Raw genomic sequence first — 20,620 nt, forward strand, 5'->3', positions numbered from 1 at the left:
GACCCCTTGAATTTTATCTATGCCATGTGAGATATTTTCATGTTGCTCAGCGCAAATCATTTACGAAATAATAAGGAAATGAGTGACAAATTATAATTTTTCAACAATTATTTCGAGTGGTGCACCAAAAGTTAACCTGCACGATCAGAAGATAAATTAACAAAATATATATCAGTTGTTTTGTTTTCACTTTCTTTCACATGATGTCGCTTAAATCGAAGTCTTACGAATTTTCTTTTCGAAATAGAGCGTGCTCTAAACAAGATAAATCTCATAGGATCGTTCAGAACACAGGAAATGACATGCGATCTGATGCCATACTCGTTGAGATTTTGAGTCTAGGAAAAATCGTAAGAGATTTTCTAGGATCTATCCCAGGGACGGCGTTAAGGGTGGGCGAGGGTGGGCGACCGCCCACCCGATGGATGGCCTCGCCCACCCATCCGCCCACCCCAACAGAAGTAGAATAATGAAGGTGACCAGTGCCGGATTTAGGTTTGATGGGGCCCTAAGCTATTGAAGATAATGGGACTCTTTGTATTTCTAGCTTTCTTTTTCAGCGACAAAATTTCGCCTTTTTTTATTTGAATATATGCTATATGGTAATTTATGGACCTAATACATATCTAAATACGTTTTCGCATATATTTCGTTATCTTAACTTACTGTTTCGAATACATTACAGAAAAACTGTAAAATTTGTAAAATTAGCGGTAGTTTAATTTGGTCCCAATAAAGCCCCTTGCCGATCTTCTCTGTTTTCTTTTTGCACCAACTATGATCAATGCTGCACGCCATGCTTCTACAATATGTGGAGGCCGCATCATTTCTCATTTCAAGTTGTTTCTATTCAGTTGGGTAAAGTTTGAAACGTTTCCAGGGATCCGATGTAAGTAAATACAATCTGAATACCATCCAGGGTTGGTAATTACTGCCTGAAGCTCAACTAATCGTGTGAGCTTTTTCCAGGTCAGGTTACTAGAGTAACTCAAAATGGAATGCAACTCTCGAAGATTACACAAGGTGTAATACAACACAAATTCGCTGGAAGCAGAGGTGAATCTAGAAGGTTAAAACTGGAGGAGGGGCAACTAAAACCCAGATTATGATAGACATAATATGAGTTTACTATAAACTTTCAAAAATATGTAAGTAATGGCTTCAATTATTTCTGTCACTCAAAAAATTGGGAGCTTAGACCTCTCCGGCCCCTGGTTAGATACGTCTCTGGCTGAAAAACCTAACTGTTGCAATAAAATTATTATAAGTCCTATAAATGTAGGTAGCATCTTTTTACTGCGACGTGAAAAGATGTTGGTACCTTGCCTTGCTATGTAGTAACTAGTGCCGATAACCTAATGCATTCAGTCTGCTGCATACTAACTTACACAACGTAAATTCGGACAGTTTTGAACGTAACAATACATAAAATACTGTTAATATATACAAACGAACGACTCATATGCTTATAACGAATGGATTAAATCACTATGATTCGTGCTCCTATTTTTTCCTTTAGTCAGGGGCGGATCCTTCTGAATGTTTGGGGAGGCAGTCGCTCGAAGTCAATAGGTATTATTTTACGTTTATAATACAAAGGTGAAAATTCTTAGGATAGGTTTTATTTTTAAAATAAAAAATATTCAATTCTGGGGGGCGATCGCTCCCTGGATCCGCCCCTGCCTTCAGTGATCCATTATTGCACTCTATAGATTACTATAGGAGCTCGTCCGTGGCTAAGCGGTTAGCGTACGCACCTTTGGAGTGGGAGACCTGGGTTCGATTCCCGGAGAGAGCTCATGTGGTACGGATTCTACGTTAATCAGTAGGTTCCGTCTCATATAGCCTCGCTGTTGAAAGGAAAATCAACTCAACTCTATAGATCACTATGAAAATCAGTGCCAAGTTCTGGAAGTTATGAAAATACTTCTGCACACTACTTTTCATACTTACGTACAGCGAAATATCTATAATTTCGTGATATAAAGATTATTGCCGCTTAGGGCTGTAATTTCAATATATTTTACTATTATTTTGCCAGCTTGTCGTTTCATGTCTTCTTCCTATGCGTCCACTGTTACCAGACTCAATTTCTTGTCGAATTCCAAATAGTACGTGAAAGGGTAGTACTAGAGTTCTATCCGCATACAAGATACTGTATCACTTATGATGTGAAGTCTTATTAAAATAGTTAAGTGTAATGGCTGTAAAACAGGGTCCCGATTACAAATGGGGCTCTGAAACAAGATCCCCATTACAAGCGGAGCTGGGAAACGAGGGCTCCATTATAAGCGGGGCTGGGCAACAGAAATCCCATTGTAGGCAGTTTGGGAAACAGGGCCCTATTACTTGCTTCATGAGAGCTTAATACATAATAGTACAGAACACCGTTGTTGCATGTGAGTTTTATCTTGCTTGCTTTTTCATATTATTTGGAAATGACATTACAGCCATTTTTCTTTTTTTGGGGGGGGGGGCAAGCTCATACGTAAATCTGGCACTGAAGGTGACATCCTGTACTTCAAAAGCAATAGGTATTACTTTCGATTGAAATGTAATAGGTTCTAGGACTCTGTTTAACTCTGCAATGAACAATGATTTTAAGACAGATACTTGTAGTAATATAATGATGACAAAAACCGTGATAATTGAATTCAAGTTTAACACACACATACACAATCGTGCTATTGAAACGCCAGTGTTTGTATGTGCTGCACTGAAAAAAAAAAAAGGAAGTACATTTTAAAATTCCGACTAAATAATGGACAGGTGGCCAGTGTTGTCTCATTTCAGAAAGAGAGGGAGGGGAATAGTGATTTGTGTCGGCGCGATAGCTTCTTATAAAAAGGTTGCAAGTTGCAATTGTTTACAGCAATGTACCAATTACCACATGTCTTATCCGTGTGGCATTAAACAGATTTGAAAAAAAAAAAACTTATTACAGCATTGTTGAGGTGATCTCTGTTGCGTTCAGAAGTCTCGGTGATCGGTGCTTGTTCAGCTTATATGTCGAAAAAACTTATCAGCGATCTCTTCTCAGGCTCAGTGTCTTCCTTGTGTTCAAAGAAACGCGATTTTCAATCCGTTGACGTTAGTGATAATTCTTCTTCAATAGAGAAAAAGACAAAAATACAAATACATGTGACAACCAGGATTCTCAATTTGAAGTGTTCGATTACGAAGAAAGTGAAAATGAACTAGATGCTGGAGAGAGCGAAGATGACAGTATTGCTTCTGAATATACTGATTTATACTTTTTGTCTCTTGCTTTCTTGTAGTAAATCCCTCAAAGATAAAAATGTTTGCAGTAGCCTATTTTATCCTTGTTTTACTTTACCTACTTATTGTGTATTTTATGTTATTAACGAAAAGTAGAGTATTATCTGTTAGTCTGTGTTGTTGGAACCTTCTTTTATTTCTATGCATTCATGTGCATTCTTGGAGGGAGAGGAGTTAAAGCTGTCTTGAACTTCATCGACTACACAGTACACACCGTTATTATTGCTTAAAAAAAAACTGGAAGTAGAGGTAGCGTGTCTGCCACGCGGAATTCTGTAGGTCGAGCCTATAGCCCATCCTAAGTCCCGCATTTCTCCAGTCCCACCAGGCGAATGCCGAAATTGTACCTTCTATAAGGCCAAGACAGCTGTTTTCCACATCCTTGTTCCTCCCCAATTTCGGTCTGAGCCTTAACTAACTAAAGAGTATTAAAAAATGAAACTTAATTATTGTCAAAAAGATGTCTACATTGCCCAGTTCTCATTTCCATTGTCCGCCCACCCAGGAACTAGGTCCGCCTCTTTCCGCCCACCCCATCAAGCGTTCCTGGCGCCGTCCCTGATCTATCCTGTAGTGTATAGAGGGCCTAACTGTGGTTTATTTTTATTTACTGTAAGTTGTGGCTTCAGATTTATATTATACAATAGTTACATGTTACACGTATGGGCGTACAAATAGGAGTGAGAAGAAATTACACGAAATCTCTGCAGCCATTATTTTATGCGGAAAAATCGTACTACCTCATGGGGAATCAAACCAAGACTTTCCATTTGAAGTCTGGCACTTTACCACTACACCACCGATTGCTTTAGCCAAACTTCGTTTAACAAATGGGGTACTGTTTCTTTCTGAGAACGATAACACGAAAAGTGTATACTGCAGATCAATGTTGTGTTTGGAATGTCCTAGTAATTCCCTTGCCCTTTCCCAACCATCATTCGTAAATCGTCTCTATCACGATACAGATGTTTGCTTCCACATTCTTTTATATTGCTTGTCCAGAATGATAAGTCAATTCTTCACAATCATTTGCAAAAAAGTTAACTTTGGCGTGAACAGGATTTGAACTTACGTTCGATAGCTGTATTATTCCTAAGGTCATTAAGTTACCATACACTATCATGTCACCTGGAATTGCAAGTCAAATATTACTTACTTGAGCCCTAATCTTTGGAACGAACCAAAGAACACAACGAAGTTGACTTATTCCACGGTCTAGAGAAAAATTAGTGGCCACTAATAAAGGAAAAGCATACAATCCAGGAAAAATTACAGAATATAACATATTTTGCAGTAATTTCATCGTGCAAGTTCAAAAGTACGTGAATAATAATAATAATAATAGTAATAATAGTAATAATAGTAAATGTTCACATTCACAGTACAGTGGTCTATTATTATTATTATTATTATTATTATTATTATTATTATTATTATTATCATCAATTACCCGCTTCGTTGAGTTAAATTGAGAAAAAATAGTAATATGTTCCTTTGCTCAGTCACTGTTTAGGACTACTAAAGTGCTCTTTGATATCGGTCATTTTCGATGTGTTTTATATAACCCCCCACCCGATGTTATGGGGCACGGCATCTGCAGTGTCATTGTTGATTTCAGCGAACCGAAAAACTATGAATTCGACACTGATATTGGTTATTTCGATCATTTTATATGTCTCCCCTTCCTCCAAGTTGAGGGGCTGAATTTGGATTCAAACAGCATCAGATGTGTCACTGTTAATCTCAGGGACTCCAAAAATTATAAATTCGCCACTTACACCGGTAATTTTCCGTTCTTTTTTAAATGTCGCTTCCCCTCCTCATCTCTTAAGTTACACCATCAAAGTGATATGACAGAAACCATCTTAGGTTCGAGCTTCATCTCAGTTGAAAATTTGATCGAGATTGGTTTGGTGGTTCAACAGTCATTAAGTTTTATATATCTCCCTCTCCCATTCCCCTCCCCAAGTTCTCCCGTGAAAGTGAAATGATAAAAATCATCTCAGGACCGAACCTAATCTCTGTTAAAAATTTGATCGCGGTTGATCGTTTGGTTCAAAAGTTATCAATTTTATTTATTCTTCTTAACTCCTTCCTCCCCTCACAACTAAGTTATATCGTCAAAGTAAATAAATAAATAAATACCATCTTAGGCCCGAACTTTATCCATGTTGAAATTTTAATCGAGATCGGTTGGGTGGTTCAAGAGTGATGAAGTAACAAAGACAATCACTTTCATTTTCATTTTTTTACATATATATATATATCCCTCTCTCCGGTCCTTACGTTGCACCGTCAAACTGAAATGATAAAAGTCGTCCCAGATCCGAACCTTATCTATGTTGAAAGTTTGATAGAGATCGGTCTGGTGGTTCAAGAGTTATTACGTTTTATTCATTTTTATATATCAACCCTTCTCCCCTCCTCCTTCCCCTAAGTTTTACCGTTAAAATGAAATGATAAAAAAGCTTTCAGGACCCGAACCTTATCAATCTTGAAAATTTGATCGAGATCGGTCGGGTGGTTCAAGAGATTAGGAGTCACGAACATAGTTACTTTCAATATTATATTATTATTTGTGTACTCTTGAACTTGCCTGGAGAAATTACTGCAAAATATGTTTTATTTCTCTATCTTTTCCTCGATTGTATGTTTTTCCTTTATCAGTGGACACTAATTTATCTCTAGGCCGTCGAATAAATCAATTTCGTTGTGCACTTTGGTGCAAATAACGTTACAGAAAGAAGCCGGTTCGTTCCAAAGATCAGGGCTAAAGTAAGTAATATTTGGCTTCTAATTTCAGGTGGCATGATAGTGTAGGGGTAACGTAATGGCCTTATGAACAATACAGCTATGTGATGGTGACAGCGACTGTACTGAAACGGATAGTGAAATGGATCGTATTTGTGTAGGAAGTGAAGAGCCCGACGAAGCAGGCTTCGACAGTTACGAAAGTGACAATGACAACGAGAGTTCTGAACTGTCCAAGGCAGTGGTTCTGAAACTTGTTGTTACCGCGACCCACATTAAATAATAAAAGATATTTTGTGGCCCACCTACTTTTATTCAAATATACATTCTATGTAATGGTGGTGTATTTCAAAGCAACTAAATTTTGTAAATGATATCTCTAATTCCAGTTTGTTCACTAATAGTTCATATGAGTGATTAACATTTAATTTATTGTGGATGTTACAAAGTAGAGCTCAATGCTTAAATTTTAATAAATCAAAATTTAATTGGTTTCTTCTGTGTCTGTCGTACATATTTCACTTTCAAACTAAATTGTGATGTAAATTTATGAGTATAGTGGTTTGTACGAGAATATCAGTTGGTGACGATCAGGCAAGTGTAATGTAAATTTTTTTCTTAGTAACTGTATCATATGAAATTGTACAAATGCGCAAAAAGGTTTAAAGTGTTTCCATAGAAATGTAACAAAGAGCTAGCAATACTCCCGACCAATGCCCTTACCCCGTGACAGATTTTGACTCACCCACTCTCTTTTCATCCTAACCCAACATCTCTACTGACTGTATAACAGGGGACTGACTGCTCTGGATAACCACTTAGTATTCACCTCATTAACAAACGCTTCCAATTTTCGTTTTCTGAATAGTACTTCACAATACATGGTTCTACATCAAAATAAAATTTTCACAATTAAAAGGAAAAAATTCTCGCGACTCATCAATGGGTCGCGACCTACACTTTGAGAAACACTGGTCTAAGGTGGGTAATGCTTCCTTTGGAAAAGGTGGTGGTGTATGGAGTAAAGAATCTCCATTGCACGGAAAAGTCCCTAAACATAATATAAAATTACAAATGAATAACGTGAAATTGCCTCCTTGGAAAGTTGTTGAAACTCAGGCTGCTTCTTTTGAATTGTACATTTTGGATGATGTCATAAATATAATAGTGAAATATGCAAATGCTATGGCCGAGAAAGTTTGTGCTTCGGAAAGTTCTCCAGTTCGTTCGAAGCCACGTTATGGTTTGTTTTGCTGCATATCGTCATAGCACATGTAAAAATTAAGCACTCGAGTACAAGGATATTATGGAGTCGCTTATATGGACCACCTCACATATGTCATGAGATTCGTTGACATACTTGAGGCTTGAAGATGCAACAACCAGAAGTGTAAGGAGAGAAAAAAGAAACATTTTAGCTTTGAGAGATGTGTGGTAGATTGTAAATGTTAACGTAGGGAAGTTTTATCTACCCGGAATCTCATAATTGACGAGCAACTAGTGCCATTCAGACGAAACTGTGGGTTTCAGCAGTATATAAGGTCGAAGTCAGACAAATATGAAATAAAAATATTTTGGGTTTGTGGTTGTAAGACAGTGTATTCAATGAAAGGCATACCTTACTTCCGGAAAAATAAGAAAGAAGAAAGGAAACGTAATGTGCCTAAAGATGCAGCGTCTTAGTAGAACTGTTTCATGGTATAAGAAGGAATGTTACTTGTAATAATTATTTGCGTCGATTCCGCTAGCAAGAAAATTTTACAGAATGGTCCGACCATTGTAGGCACTAAAAGACAAGAAAGACATTTATATCAAAGAAGTTTCAACAAATAAAATCTTAGAAAAACAAAGTTTAATCTTGAGTTTCACAAGGCAATTCATGTTTGTTTCCTATGTGCCTCAAAAGAAAACGTCCTTAATGTTACTATCAAGTGTGCATCAATTCAAATTTGAAATGTGTAACCTTGATATAATGATCAAGACTAACATTATTCTAGTATTCTGTCACATATGTAAAGGTTCCTCAAAAGGAGTAATACATTCAAAAATGTGTTACAACGTATAGGGTGAAAATACAGGGTTAGTCAAGTCTGGACGCCTGCATAAGTTTGAAAATCGATGAGAAAAGTAAAAAGCGATGATGGGAACAGAGGTTTGATGAGGGGCCGCAACTTTTGGAGTGTATGTCATTCATGGCCGCCATCTTGGATTCAAGTCATTTTTTTAAAAAAAAAATGGGAAGGGGGTGTATGACATCAAATACCACTAGCTTGAGCTCAGGAATTTAGTGGTGTAGTTTTATTTATTTTTTTTTTCTATCTTGTGCAGTTTAGAAGTTATTAACGTTCAAAGGTGGAAGATTACCTTGATACTGAATGCTACAACACATTCTCTACGTGTTGTCCATCCCGTGCAATGCACAACTGTAGTCGCCGCAACCACTCTGACTGTACACGGAGGAGAATCTGAAATTTGGTCACAGGCTTGTTGGATGCGTTCCTCCAGGTGTCTCAAATCACGGATTGTCTCAGCATACACTATCTGCTTAAGATGTCCCCATAGATAAAAATCAAGGGGCGTGAAGTCAGGGGATCTGGGCGGCCACTCCATGGGACCAATCCACTTCCCTGGCAGTTGTTCATCATATCATTCACGGACACCAAGTCCATAGTGTGCAGGGGCTCCATCGTGCTGAAAATAAGATGGGAAAATGCCGTCAGCGTTCAGTATGGCAGGAAATACAAAGTCCTGCAGTAGCATCAGGTACTGTGGTGCAGTTAAGGTGTTGTAAATGAAAAATGGCCCAATGATGCGGGTGTCCCATATGCCACACCACACCATCACCTTCGCTGGACTATGTACTCGACTCGGGTCAACCCAGTTCGGATTTGCGTCACACCAGTATCGACAATTATATCGATTAACCTCCCCGTTCAAAGTGAAATACGCCTCGTCGCTGAACAGTATGCCCTTGGCAAACGCAGGATCCAGTTCGTGTTGTTCAGTAGCCCACATGCAGAACTACAACCGGCGATCAGGATCATCCTCGTTCAGTGTATGTTGCATGTGCAGCTTGTAATGATGCCACTGATTGGCGTGCAATATCCGGACAACGGACGATTGGCTTATTGCACATGCTAGGGACACACGACGGGTACTTCGTTTAGGACTTTTCACAAACGACGCAACAACTGCCGTTGCAGTTTCCTCATTGGTGGCAGTCTTTGGTCGTCCACTACGTGCCCTATCTTGAACAGAGCCCGTCTCCCGGTGAGCCAACGTGCTGTGTGATACCGGTTCTCTCTCTCTGGGTACCGTCTGTTGTAGTCAGCTGATATTGTTCGGTAGCTGCGTTCCCCTGATATAAGGATGATTTCGATCTTCTGTTCACGTGTCAGACCCATTTTAGATCACCTGGTACAAAGAGAGAACTGGGTCAGTATCAAGGTAATTTCCCACCTTTGAACATTAATAACTTCTAAACTGTACTAGAAAAAAAAATTACACCACTAAATTCCTGAGCTCAAGCTAGTGTTATCTGATGTATCATACACCCCCTTCCCATTTAAAAAAATTGACTTGAATCCAAAATGGCGGATTTCAATATGGCGGCCATGAATGACACTCCAAAAGTTGCGAACCCTCATCAAACCTCTGTTCCCATCATCACTTTTTACTTTTCCCGTCGATTTTCAAATTTATGGAGGTGTCCAAGGACTCTTGACTCACCCTGTATTATAAAATGTGTTGAAATAAATACTTACACAAAGATTACAAAGAAAATATAACATTGTTCTTTAAAAAGCGAAAGTGTATACTAAAATAATCATAAAAATTACCATGAGCCTCAGAGGCTTATCTTGCGTAAATTAAGGGGAAAAATACCTTGTGTAGTCTAGGGTTAAACATCGTTAGTGGGCAATACAGGTAAGTTTCTAAGTTTGAAGTTGGCAACTAAAAACCAGGCAGTTAACCACCTCCCAAATCCTAGAATTTTCATTTTAAATGTTTAAAAAAAAAAAATCATTCTTCGAAATTCTGATTTTCCCCCCGTCTTCTCTAATTCCCTGATATTTCCCATTTTCCAGGTTTGTCGACACTCTGCATATGAGATATTGAGAGCGAAGATTTACCGCCGATATAAGAATAATTACTACACTAATGTAACGAACACACACAACATTTTCAATTTTGCGTAGTTCTCTGTGTCGCAAAAGGGGGTCTCGGTCATATATGTGGAAGTATATTGACAGTGCCATAGTTAAGTTGGTTAAGTTTTATCCTAATACAGAAACACTTTCGATATTTGTTTATTTACAAAAGTCGATTTATTTACTTTTGTTTATAGCGTAAATAGAATTAAAGTTAAAATACAACATTTCACATACAAACTTATTTCATAGAATATGACGATTTGACTCGCATAATCATGACACTGAAGTAATCAGTTTTGCATTTCTAAGCAATAAATGGAATTTTACAAAAATGACATTAACTTTTCTAATATAAAATGATTTCCACAATTGGCTTAGATAATAACAAAAGTTTCTTCTACAAATACACCAATGTGCTCAGAAGTATAACGTTCGTGAAATAAACAGAAATACTGATACAATAAATTAGTTTTATTTCGTTGAGGAAACCAAATCTAAACCAAAGAGCAATTAACTATTTTCAGTATCCTTAAAAAGGGTAACTGTAGAAAAAAATATTCATGTCAAGTTCATAGTAATAATACAAGAAAAATATGCAGCTAAACTGTCGCTCCTTTCATAAAGAAAAGTATTGCGTAATAATGTAACAGATCTAGTGAATTAAAAAAAATGTACTTAGTATGCTGAATTTTCTTAAAGTAGTTTGTATTAATACAATGGTTAGAATTGAACATTTTTCAGTTACACTATCTCATAACAGTCCCAATCACATGTTTTAGATTTCGTTCAATATTCATAACAGTACGCATTTTACTGACGCTTGTGGCATAGTAGTAAGAATTATTACAGATTTTAGTCTTTTTAATCAAATATTTTTACCTCTTAGAACTCAAACAAAAAAGATTTAGTAAAAAATATATCGAAGAATAAGATCAGGAAAGATAATGAGTTCAAAGTCTACCTTACTTCACTCATTCGGTAAAACACACTACACTAAAGATAAAAAACACTCGCGCTCATATTCACACGCTTCACTGTCCTAGAACTTCATTCCTTTACGGAGAGAACTATACTGTTCCAATGCCAGGTTTACGATCTGGCAAAATTTCATCTTCTGTCCCTTCGAAATCCTGACACTCACTTTGGTATTGTTGGTAGTCACTATTCTCACCTGAGTCTTCCGCTCCGTATCCTATTCACCAAGAAAGAAAAAAAAAAAGTATAAATATTAGTTCCGATTGTATCTAGTGGCGGTTCTAAGTATCCTACGATGGAGAGGATACATACAGAAATCATAATACTTGGTTTCTTATAATCCAAAACTCTGTTCAGTAGTGGTTCCCAACCGGTGTGTCGCGGAGTCCCATAGGGTGTGTAGCGAAATGTTGGAACTTAATGAATCAATAGTTTCTAGAAACGAGTCTTGCACTATTAATAGCGACGTACGTAAGGAGAGTTTCGGAGTTTTAATCCCTTTGAGTAAGATATTATGATGAATGTAAAAATCTGGCTATATTAAGGCATACATACAAAAATCATTCGTGTCCTGAAAGAATCAGAGATTCAATGCTTGAACCTTCTCATGATCAAACTGTATACGCCACTGATTATAAAAAAGAATAAAAAGTGTGTCGCAATGTCGTTGGCGTACAATAAAGTGTCATCAGTTACACCAGATTGGAAACCACTGCTGTACACTGCAGACAAACCATTAGATCGGGAGCTTTTATATCTCACCAGGTCTTAATGATACTGAAAGGAACATAATGTACGTTTTAGGAGACATTGACTAAAAACAATAAATAAATAAATAAAAATAAAAAAATCCAGAAAGCTTAATACAAAATTTATAAAATGTTAAAATATGACTGTATGGTGTATTCGCCATGACCCTAAAAAGTTAGTTTTTATTCAAGTATTGTTATTTGTTAATATTTTACCTTAAAATCTATTTGTCTATTTTCCCCCTCAGTTCCGAGAAGTATCCTGTAACTATTCTAGCAGGCCTTGTTTCCATATTGTTAAAATAACATACCACACTGATCAAGGTTATTGTGATAATATAAAATTAACATAATCAGAAACACGTAGCAGTTTCAATATACTAACTGTGTCATCATCAGATTTTCCACTCCTCCTGATTCTTGGGAGTTGGTCACCTCTTATATGCCTCCCGGAGATTAACTTTCTACTTAGGTTCCTCTCCTTCATCAAAATAGGCATTTTTTCCCTTCACTTTCGCCTTGTTAACTAGCACAGGTGCCCAATCAAAAATATACTGTTTACTGAGTACATCCTTGGCCTTTAACTATTCCTGTTTATGGTTCCCTTATTCATTTGTCCTTTCTTCTTCTTTATGTAAAATCTTCTTTATTTATGGCAATTCCTCCATTCTAATTAATCCTCATCTCCTGCCTCCATAATTTTTACTGGCTCCTTTCTATTTTCTCGCTGAAGTCCTGTTTTCTGTTTCTATGACTTCTGCACCTCCCCATCCTATTCTGTGGTCTCTTTGTGATGTGTCTGTTTTCTTTTGATATTTAGATTATTTCCTTTTCTTCTATCCCTTTCTCTAATCTACTGCTTTCTATTCCATTCTTTTCATTCCATTCCTCTCCGTAGTCCTAAACAGTCATCTTCATAACTAAAAAAAAGAAGAAGCAGCCTTTCTTCCCCTCTTTCTATTATCTCCTTCTCCCGTTGACTCCTTACTATATCTGATAGTACTAGAATCAAACAAGATTCTGTGTTTAGTTCTTCCTTAATTTTTACATTCTTTAACCCATAAAATTGTTATACAGTATCCATTCTCCCACAATGCCTCTAATCCTTTTCTTACTCTTCCAATCTTCTTTCTTTTCACCCATCTATTATCTACAATATTTCTTTTCTCCTAACACTAGGAGACACAACTCTTATCATCAGGGCTAAATAACAGTGTACTCTCCCTTCTTTAAAGAAGTTTTGGACCCAACTAAGGCAAAACGGATATAATTAAGAGGATAGCATAAGAAGGAACATAGCAAGAAAGAGGGAGGAAGAGGAAGAAGGTAAGAACAGGAAGTGGTTTTGTATAGAGAGCTTGGGCAAAGAAACACTAAGAGAATATCTCGAAAAGCAGGAATTTGGATATACAGGAAAGGAGAAAGCAGAATTGAAGTAATCAGAAAAATCAAGAGAAAAGCAATAATGGAAAATGGTCAAAGCGGAGTAATAGGCCTATATAATGTGGAGTCCGCGAATAACAAAATTTACACAGGAGAGACAAAAAAGAAGACGGAAGAGAGGATAAAGAAGCACGAGGATGACGAAGACTAAAAGGAGACAACGCAATATACAAGCATCAGAAAGAGAGAAACCACAGAATAGGAGAGGGCAGAGCAAAAGTCATATAAGCAGAGAACAGGGCTTTGCTGAGAAAACTGAAAGAAGCCACGAAAAAATACGGAGGCTGAAGACAAGACGATGAATTGGAATGGAGGATTTACCATAAATAAAAAAGGGAAGATTTTACGTAAAGCAGAAGGACAAATGAATAAGGTATCCGGAAACAAGGATAATTAAAGGTCAAGGATGTGTTCAGCAAAACAGGTATTTTTATTTGGACACATGTGCTGCTTAACAAGACGAAAGTGAAACACACAAGTGTTCATTTTGATACAGGAGAGGAACCTAAGTAGAAAGTTGATCTCCGAAAGGTACATAAGAGATGACAGACTCCCAAGTAGCTAGAAGTCTGATGAAGACACAGTAAGTGTGTTGAAGCTATTACACGTTTGTGATTGTGCTTTTTATATTATCACATTAGCCTTGCTCAGTGTATTCACTGTTAAAATCATTCGAGTTTGTGGGATCTAAGAAGAAGTAATCAGTTTGTTATTTTAAAGAAAAAAAAATGTATTGGAACTCGAAAAGGATTCTGGAACGGCTTGTGTTCCAAGTTGCAACTGGATTACTCTCCTATGAATAGGTAAGTGCAACACACATTAGGTTGGTTTTTTTTTTTTTTTTTTTTTTTTTTTTTTTTTTTTTTTTTTTTTTTTGCGAAGTGCGCTGGTGAACAAATTTAAACTTATATAGCAATGAAAGTTTAGAAGTTTTGCATAGCAATTTAAGCAAAGAAAAATACTTATTATTCTAAATTACTACAGTAATGAAATAGAAGTCCTCATAAGTTTACAATTCTATTCATATTATTATTATTATTATTATTTAGCACAGATAAATTTTGGCACATTTTGTGTGGTGAGACTTCCAATTACTGCTTATTGTGTGTTCTGGGAATCCTAATCGTATTATTATATTCTTAGTATGATTTAGGCAACCCTCAGGCTTCACAAATATATTTATATTTTATTTAACTTAAGTCGCCTTTTAACAGAAAACACTAAAAATCAACAGTTTTTAAATTGCTGGTGCTCTCTACACCTGCACATTGACAAGTTAGTAGCAAACATGAAAATAATAATACAAGATGGCACTATTTAGACGTTTCATACAATTTAAAAAGTTACACTTTTCTTCAGTGTCAATGATCATCATCATCATCTTCATCTTTAACCCATAGGCAAATTGCATCAACTTCCATGAATCTGAAAAAATTGTTAACTATGAAATTTAAAATAATAGAACTTTGAGTTTGTGAATGATACTGTACATAAATCCCAATTCTTTTCGAGGTTGCCTTTGTCCAAATTTCATGCTGGGTATTTAACTGTAATGTAGTACGATATGAATATATTTCTTTTCCTTAATAATAACTTTGACTTTCCTTAACTTATGTTTGGCCATACCCTGATGTTTTGATAAGTCAGAAACAACGAATTTCTGAAGCTTTGCCTTTTATATGCTCGTTCACTCTAGCTCCTAAATTCCTTAGTCGTATTAATGTAAGAACTATAGGGTGGCTTAAAAGTAGGTATACAGCCCGGTATTGATTAACTCAAAGCTTTTATATAATTTCTTATTGCTATCCATCAGATAAACTTAGTTTCTTCATTACTTGTTCTTAAAGCCTTTTTACTTATATCTTAGGCTCAGAACAGCCGTGGTAAATTAACCCATAAGCTAGAATATTATATTTGGTCAAGCAGCGGTGTATACGTACTTTTGGGCCACCCTGTATTGCAGTAATAAATGGCCTGGTAGACGACGGTATGTAGTGTTTACAAAAGAATTTATGTAAGCATTTTTCAATGGCAAATTTGGCTGACCCAGGGTTCATAATACAGAGGGTAGCTAAATGCAATGAGGGTCAATTTCTTAAACTTATTTTCAACAAGTACATTGGTATTGTAGAAAGCATAAACAGGCATTAACGTCTCATTCTTCAGTTCAGTTTCAGTTATATCCCATTCGGAAGATTTATAAAGGAAGTCCCAGCCGTAGAGTCTTGTGGACTATTTCACTAAATTTGTTTTAAAGCGTTTGAAGTAAGCATATGTATTAAAATGGCATGAGCCAAAATGGCCGAATTTGCCTGTTTAAAATATAATTGTTTTTCCCACTGTTAATGTAATAATAAAGGATAAGCGGCGCACGAATATATTAAAATTGAAAAACAGTGTAATAAGATTGTCACAAATAGTAAAATTGTCAAAAGTAATGAATTATAAATAACAAAAATTGAGAGCAAAGCTTCCCAATACTTATTGTTTACAGCGCCCATGTCTCATTCTTTAGAACAAGAATTCAACGCAGTTTCCCATATCGCTACTAGGATACAAATATCTGGCATTGTAAGCTGATACTAAAGGCTGAGTTTTGATGTATTAGTCTCCACTCAGAGTGTTACCGGTCAATATCCAATGGAATTCATTGTATGTCCTGATATGGCACCATGCCTGTGTTCAGGTTAAAGTTCAACTAAATTAACGATTGTCACTATCCATCAATGTACTGTGAAAGTAGGATGGATGCAGAACATACGTCAGACGTATTAATGAAAATTTCATTTAAAGATAAGAGGTATATGTAACCTGAGAATATGAAAAATTATGGGTTAACAATGTACAAATGAATCTGATTTTATAAATTTTTATCCTACCTTCCCTCTCCTTCAAGCTACTCTTGGTATATTTATCCCCTTCTTTCCTTATTAGACGGTCGTCCAGTTGGAGCAATGCCTTCTGTGTCGTCTAATACATAATTTCTGACAAGTTAGAGCATCAAGTTAATGAAATGCCAATCACAAAAGAATTTGTAACCAGTTACAATCACCCTGTATATAGCTCAAGGGAACAAAAGGAATATTCTCTGTAACTTATTCCATAAAATCGTCAATTCAGTAACTACTTTTTACTGGTCTTGAAAGCGAACATCTTAACTTTCCGAAGTTCTTTCATTATTCAACCAAGATGTGTAATAGTCAAAATTAAGATACATGTGTGCAGCAGATCAAGGTACAAGAAATTTAAATGATTCCTATTATCCTAATATAAATTTTATATGCTCCAGCACCAGCGTAGTTTAGATTTTGCTTGAAATTTTCTTCTATTAGTATATTAATATACAGTTGTTAAAAAATAGTATTTCTCGAACTCGGGTGGGTTGCAATTTAGAAAGACTATAATGCAAATCAATATTGCATATATGTATGTATGAAACTTACTTAATACTCACTTTTACTCATGCAAATCTAACTCTCTACTAACCTTGTCCTCCATCGCCAGTCTCAGTCTCATTTGATGCTCCTTCATTTCCAGTTCCTCCTCCGTCCTGACCAGTGTCCCCGCCTTCCGGATATGTCTGAAATTTAACGTTTTGTTTAAAAATCCCCTCAAATGAAATACAGGCCATTCCGTGTCAAATCATCAAGGCCGGGGGGGGGGAGGGAATTGCTCGACTATCAGGTATGTATGTAGAGAGAGAGAGAGAAAGAGAGAGAGGTAGGTAGGTAGGTAAGGATTTTAGGATTTTCAGAGCCTGTAAAAATCCAGTTTCTATTCACAAGTAACATTTTTTTTTCTCCTTTCTGAAAAATTTGAAATTTTAAAATTATTTTCGAAGTCAAAAATTGGCATGAGGGACCTTAAACTCTAGCTATAGTTTGACCATTTCTGAAAACCCTTCTAGCATACGTCTTGTACGGAAAATCCCATCCTATGGTTTCAAATACTTTTGATTTTACATGCTTTCGAAATAGGCAAATTTTGTACTTTTCATGCTTGCATTCGAGACCTTGAACATACCTTTCACCAAACCATTATCCTGCCTTTATACAGAGTATCCGTAAAGTCAACCGTAAGTGAGAATGAAATTAAATTTCCATCCAGGAAAGGCATCCCTATGTGCATATTTTTCAGATTAAACCATGGGAGGGAGTGCGACAATAGTCCTCACGAATGTCAGAAACATATGAAAGTGATGTTTATTTATATACGAAACGTGAAAAATTACGAATTCGAGACAGATGTGGCATTGTTTGTAGACAAATGGGAATGTTACTAAGTTGGCTGGGTGGGAATGTATCGTTCTTTAACAAGAATGACACATTGACACCAAGTGCAGTCATAATCTACCTGGCCCTAGTAATGAATTCCTCAATGATCTGCAAGTTGGTTTGTTTGTAACGGTCTTTTCGCAGAACAGTTGGTGCCAGCTACATGTGTTAATATCGTCGGTGTTGTTATATTACGCCATAATACCAGATAAGATTTATTTTCTAACAAACGCAATTATAATGATCGTGGGAACTCAGCACATGGTATTAATGTCATTCTTGTTTCAGAAAAATACATTCCCATTTGTCCACAAACATGCCACATCCATCTTCAACTCGTGATTTTTCAAGTTTTGTATACATTTTCATCAGCTCCGTATGTTTCTGGCATTAGTGAGAGTCAATGTCGACCCAACTCTCCATGGGGTATCCTCAGAAATATCCAGACAGGCCTTCCTTAGGTAGAACATACAGTTCAAAAGTTCTGATGTTTCAAAGTTTGAGTTACGCGAATTCCGGACCCCCCCGTATATGTTTTATGAAAGATCAATATCTCTGCTTTCAGATAGTACAAACTTTCTATCTTTCATGGTAACCGTGTAACTGCTTGTTTTCTACACCACAGCAAACTTTAATTTTCATACGAACAGTGAAGAAAGATGAGTAAATCCTAGATGGCGACAGATGAAAAAGATTTGGTAATATTTCTTAATATGTCATTAATAAATAATTTTTGGTGAAAGTATAAAAAACTAAAAAAAAAAATATCTGATGATCGAGCAATTATTATATTTAATATGTAATGATTTAACATGGAATGCCCCACACATTATTTATACTGAAATAATACGAATAAATCAAGATTAAAAGTACGTTTAACGTATTTTCAATCATTAATTTTATTAATTTTTAAAACTATTTCCCTTCATTCATGAATATATGAACTAGTTTTAATCTGCTACAAATAATAACTTACACTGAACAAGCTTACTCCGACCTCAACACATTTTACTTGTACCGAATATATGTTGCTTTGTTATTTAGGGATCAGCGTAAACCCTTACATAAATATACATTTCATCAGAATTCCTTGCTCTGAATACAACAAAAGCTCAATGAAATATATCTGAATATTGCATAGAAACTACGAAGGTATGTTATTTGATTTAAAATTTCTGTATTGATTTATATAATCACGCTTTCAGCTACACACATTATATATTTTTGACAGTAAAACAAACGCATAAACTACAAGATTTATTGAATTAGACAACATGAAAAATACATTGGATTATTAGTTATTGTAAGGCACTCATTTTAAAATAATACATTTCTTCTTTCGAACAAAGTTATCCCTTGCAAAAATTCCTGAATTATACACTCAGAAAACATTTAGTGGTGCGTGGAGATAAAAGCGTATGAATATTTAAATAAAATTCTTATGAAAAAAAAAATAATAATAAAAAAAAAAATAAACCACGGAGTAGTGATCCATTGGCGTTTTGTGAGATAGTTGGACATAACTTCATAATGAAAGCATAAGTGTTGTGAGTTATATATTAATGGAGGCACATGAAACCGCCAAGTCCATTTAATTTATACAGGGTGCCCGAGAAGTTCCTAATCATTTCTGGGAAGGAGCACTTGAATTCAAATGAGGTTTGTATAATATCAAAGGAGACATCTCACCGTCAATACGCCAATGAAATCACAGCAATTCGACATGACGGCCCTTCGTATCCAAACAGATTTGCCATCTCTCTGCGGTGCTAGATAAGGCGAGCGTGCTACTCAGAACCGTGGTGAGCCTCTTCCAATTCAGCAATTCCTATGTTCAGGTGTATTGCAGAGAGCTGGCAACTCTGTTTGGATATGGAGGGTGGCCATGTCGAACTGCTGTGATTTCTCTGACTTATGATGTCTTCTTTGATATTACAAACACTTCATTTGAATTTAAGTGCTCCTTCCCAGAAATGGTTAGGGATTCCTCGAGCACCTTGTGTTTTAATAAATTATATGAGTGTTAACTTTCCTAGCCCGTCGGTTAAATTTGAGAATTTCTTTCAACATTGGGAATTCGGACCACAATAAAGCAGCAACAAGTGACCTCCCTCGTATTAATTCACAACCACACTTCAACGCTAACTCCTGCGTCTTGGGATTGAATGCAAGTAGACACGCCTAAACTGTACGCTGTCTCGGATTAAGTGGAGAGTATTAAAATTTGAATGTATTACGGAGGTCATCTCTTTCCAGCACAAGTTGTACGTCCACGTCTCGCACAACTTCTGTGCTGAAAAGAGATGCTCAAGTTCAACCAAGAAAAACGTAGACGCCACCGAGTGTTAACAAAAAACAGATTTTATTTCAAATATTGGACTTACTTCTATCCAAACATTAACACGTTCATACTACTTTCTGTTCATAATCGGCAATAGAACATCCTAATAATGAAACACTATACGACGTATGTTTAAATGAAATCAGCTTGGTATTTTACAGTACGTACAGTCATCTAGCTGAGTAGCGTCATATTTGTTGGGAAAACTTTACCTGGTAACTGCAACTAGGAACTGAACTCCATCCACAATTCCGTGTAGTTCGGTTCTTTGTATAAATGCAAAACTCTTTTTAAAAGATCGCCTGTAGGACGAGTGGTTCTACACTTCGCTAATCGTGCGAAGTCCCTCGTATTTAGACAACCTCAAAGGTCGGCGTTGATTCAATAATCGCTTGTTTGCAGATTTTGAAAGGATTTTTATGGTCACGTTCAATACGCAAGGATTATTATTAGAAAGAGGAAAGAAACATACGAAAATAATTACATGGAAATCATTAACCTGTTTTGATACAACACAATAGTGAAGTATTATATAAATTGATCCCCACACACAGGGCCGGCCTTAGGTGGTGCGGGGCCCGATTGGGAACATTTTGCGAGGCCCCAGGTTTACAAATAACTTGCACCAAGCTCTGTAAAATCACTATATATATC

General features: G+C 36.3%; 1 protein-coding gene across 9 annotated transcripts in view; it reads right to left on the minus strand.

Annotated features, from left to right (window-relative positions):
• Positions 1-10,335: 10,335 nt before the first annotated feature.
• Positions 10,336-20,620, minus strand: part of LOC145662650 (uncharacterized) — a 293,979-nt gene continuing 283,694 nt past the window's right edge. For all 9 annotated transcript variants that reach the window (XM_081728436.1, XM_081728438.1, XM_081728437.1 and 6 more), the window contains 2 exons: positions 16,838-16,931; positions 10,336-11,376 (listed from right to left, as the gene is read on the minus strand). In XM_081728436.1, the coding sequence (XP_081584562.1) occupies positions 11,252-11,376; positions 16,838-16,931 (219 nt within the window). In that variant the 3' untranslated portion in view covers positions 10,336-11,251. The remainder of the gene's footprint in view (positions 11,377-16,837; positions 16,932-20,620) is intronic.

This window comes from Thermobia domestica, chromosome 10, assembly GCF_964235325.1.
Source record: "Thermobia domestica chromosome 10, izTheDome1.hap1.1, whole genome shotgun sequence".
NCBI lineage: Eukaryota > Metazoa > Arthropoda > Insecta > Zygentoma > Lepismatidae > Thermobia > Thermobia domestica.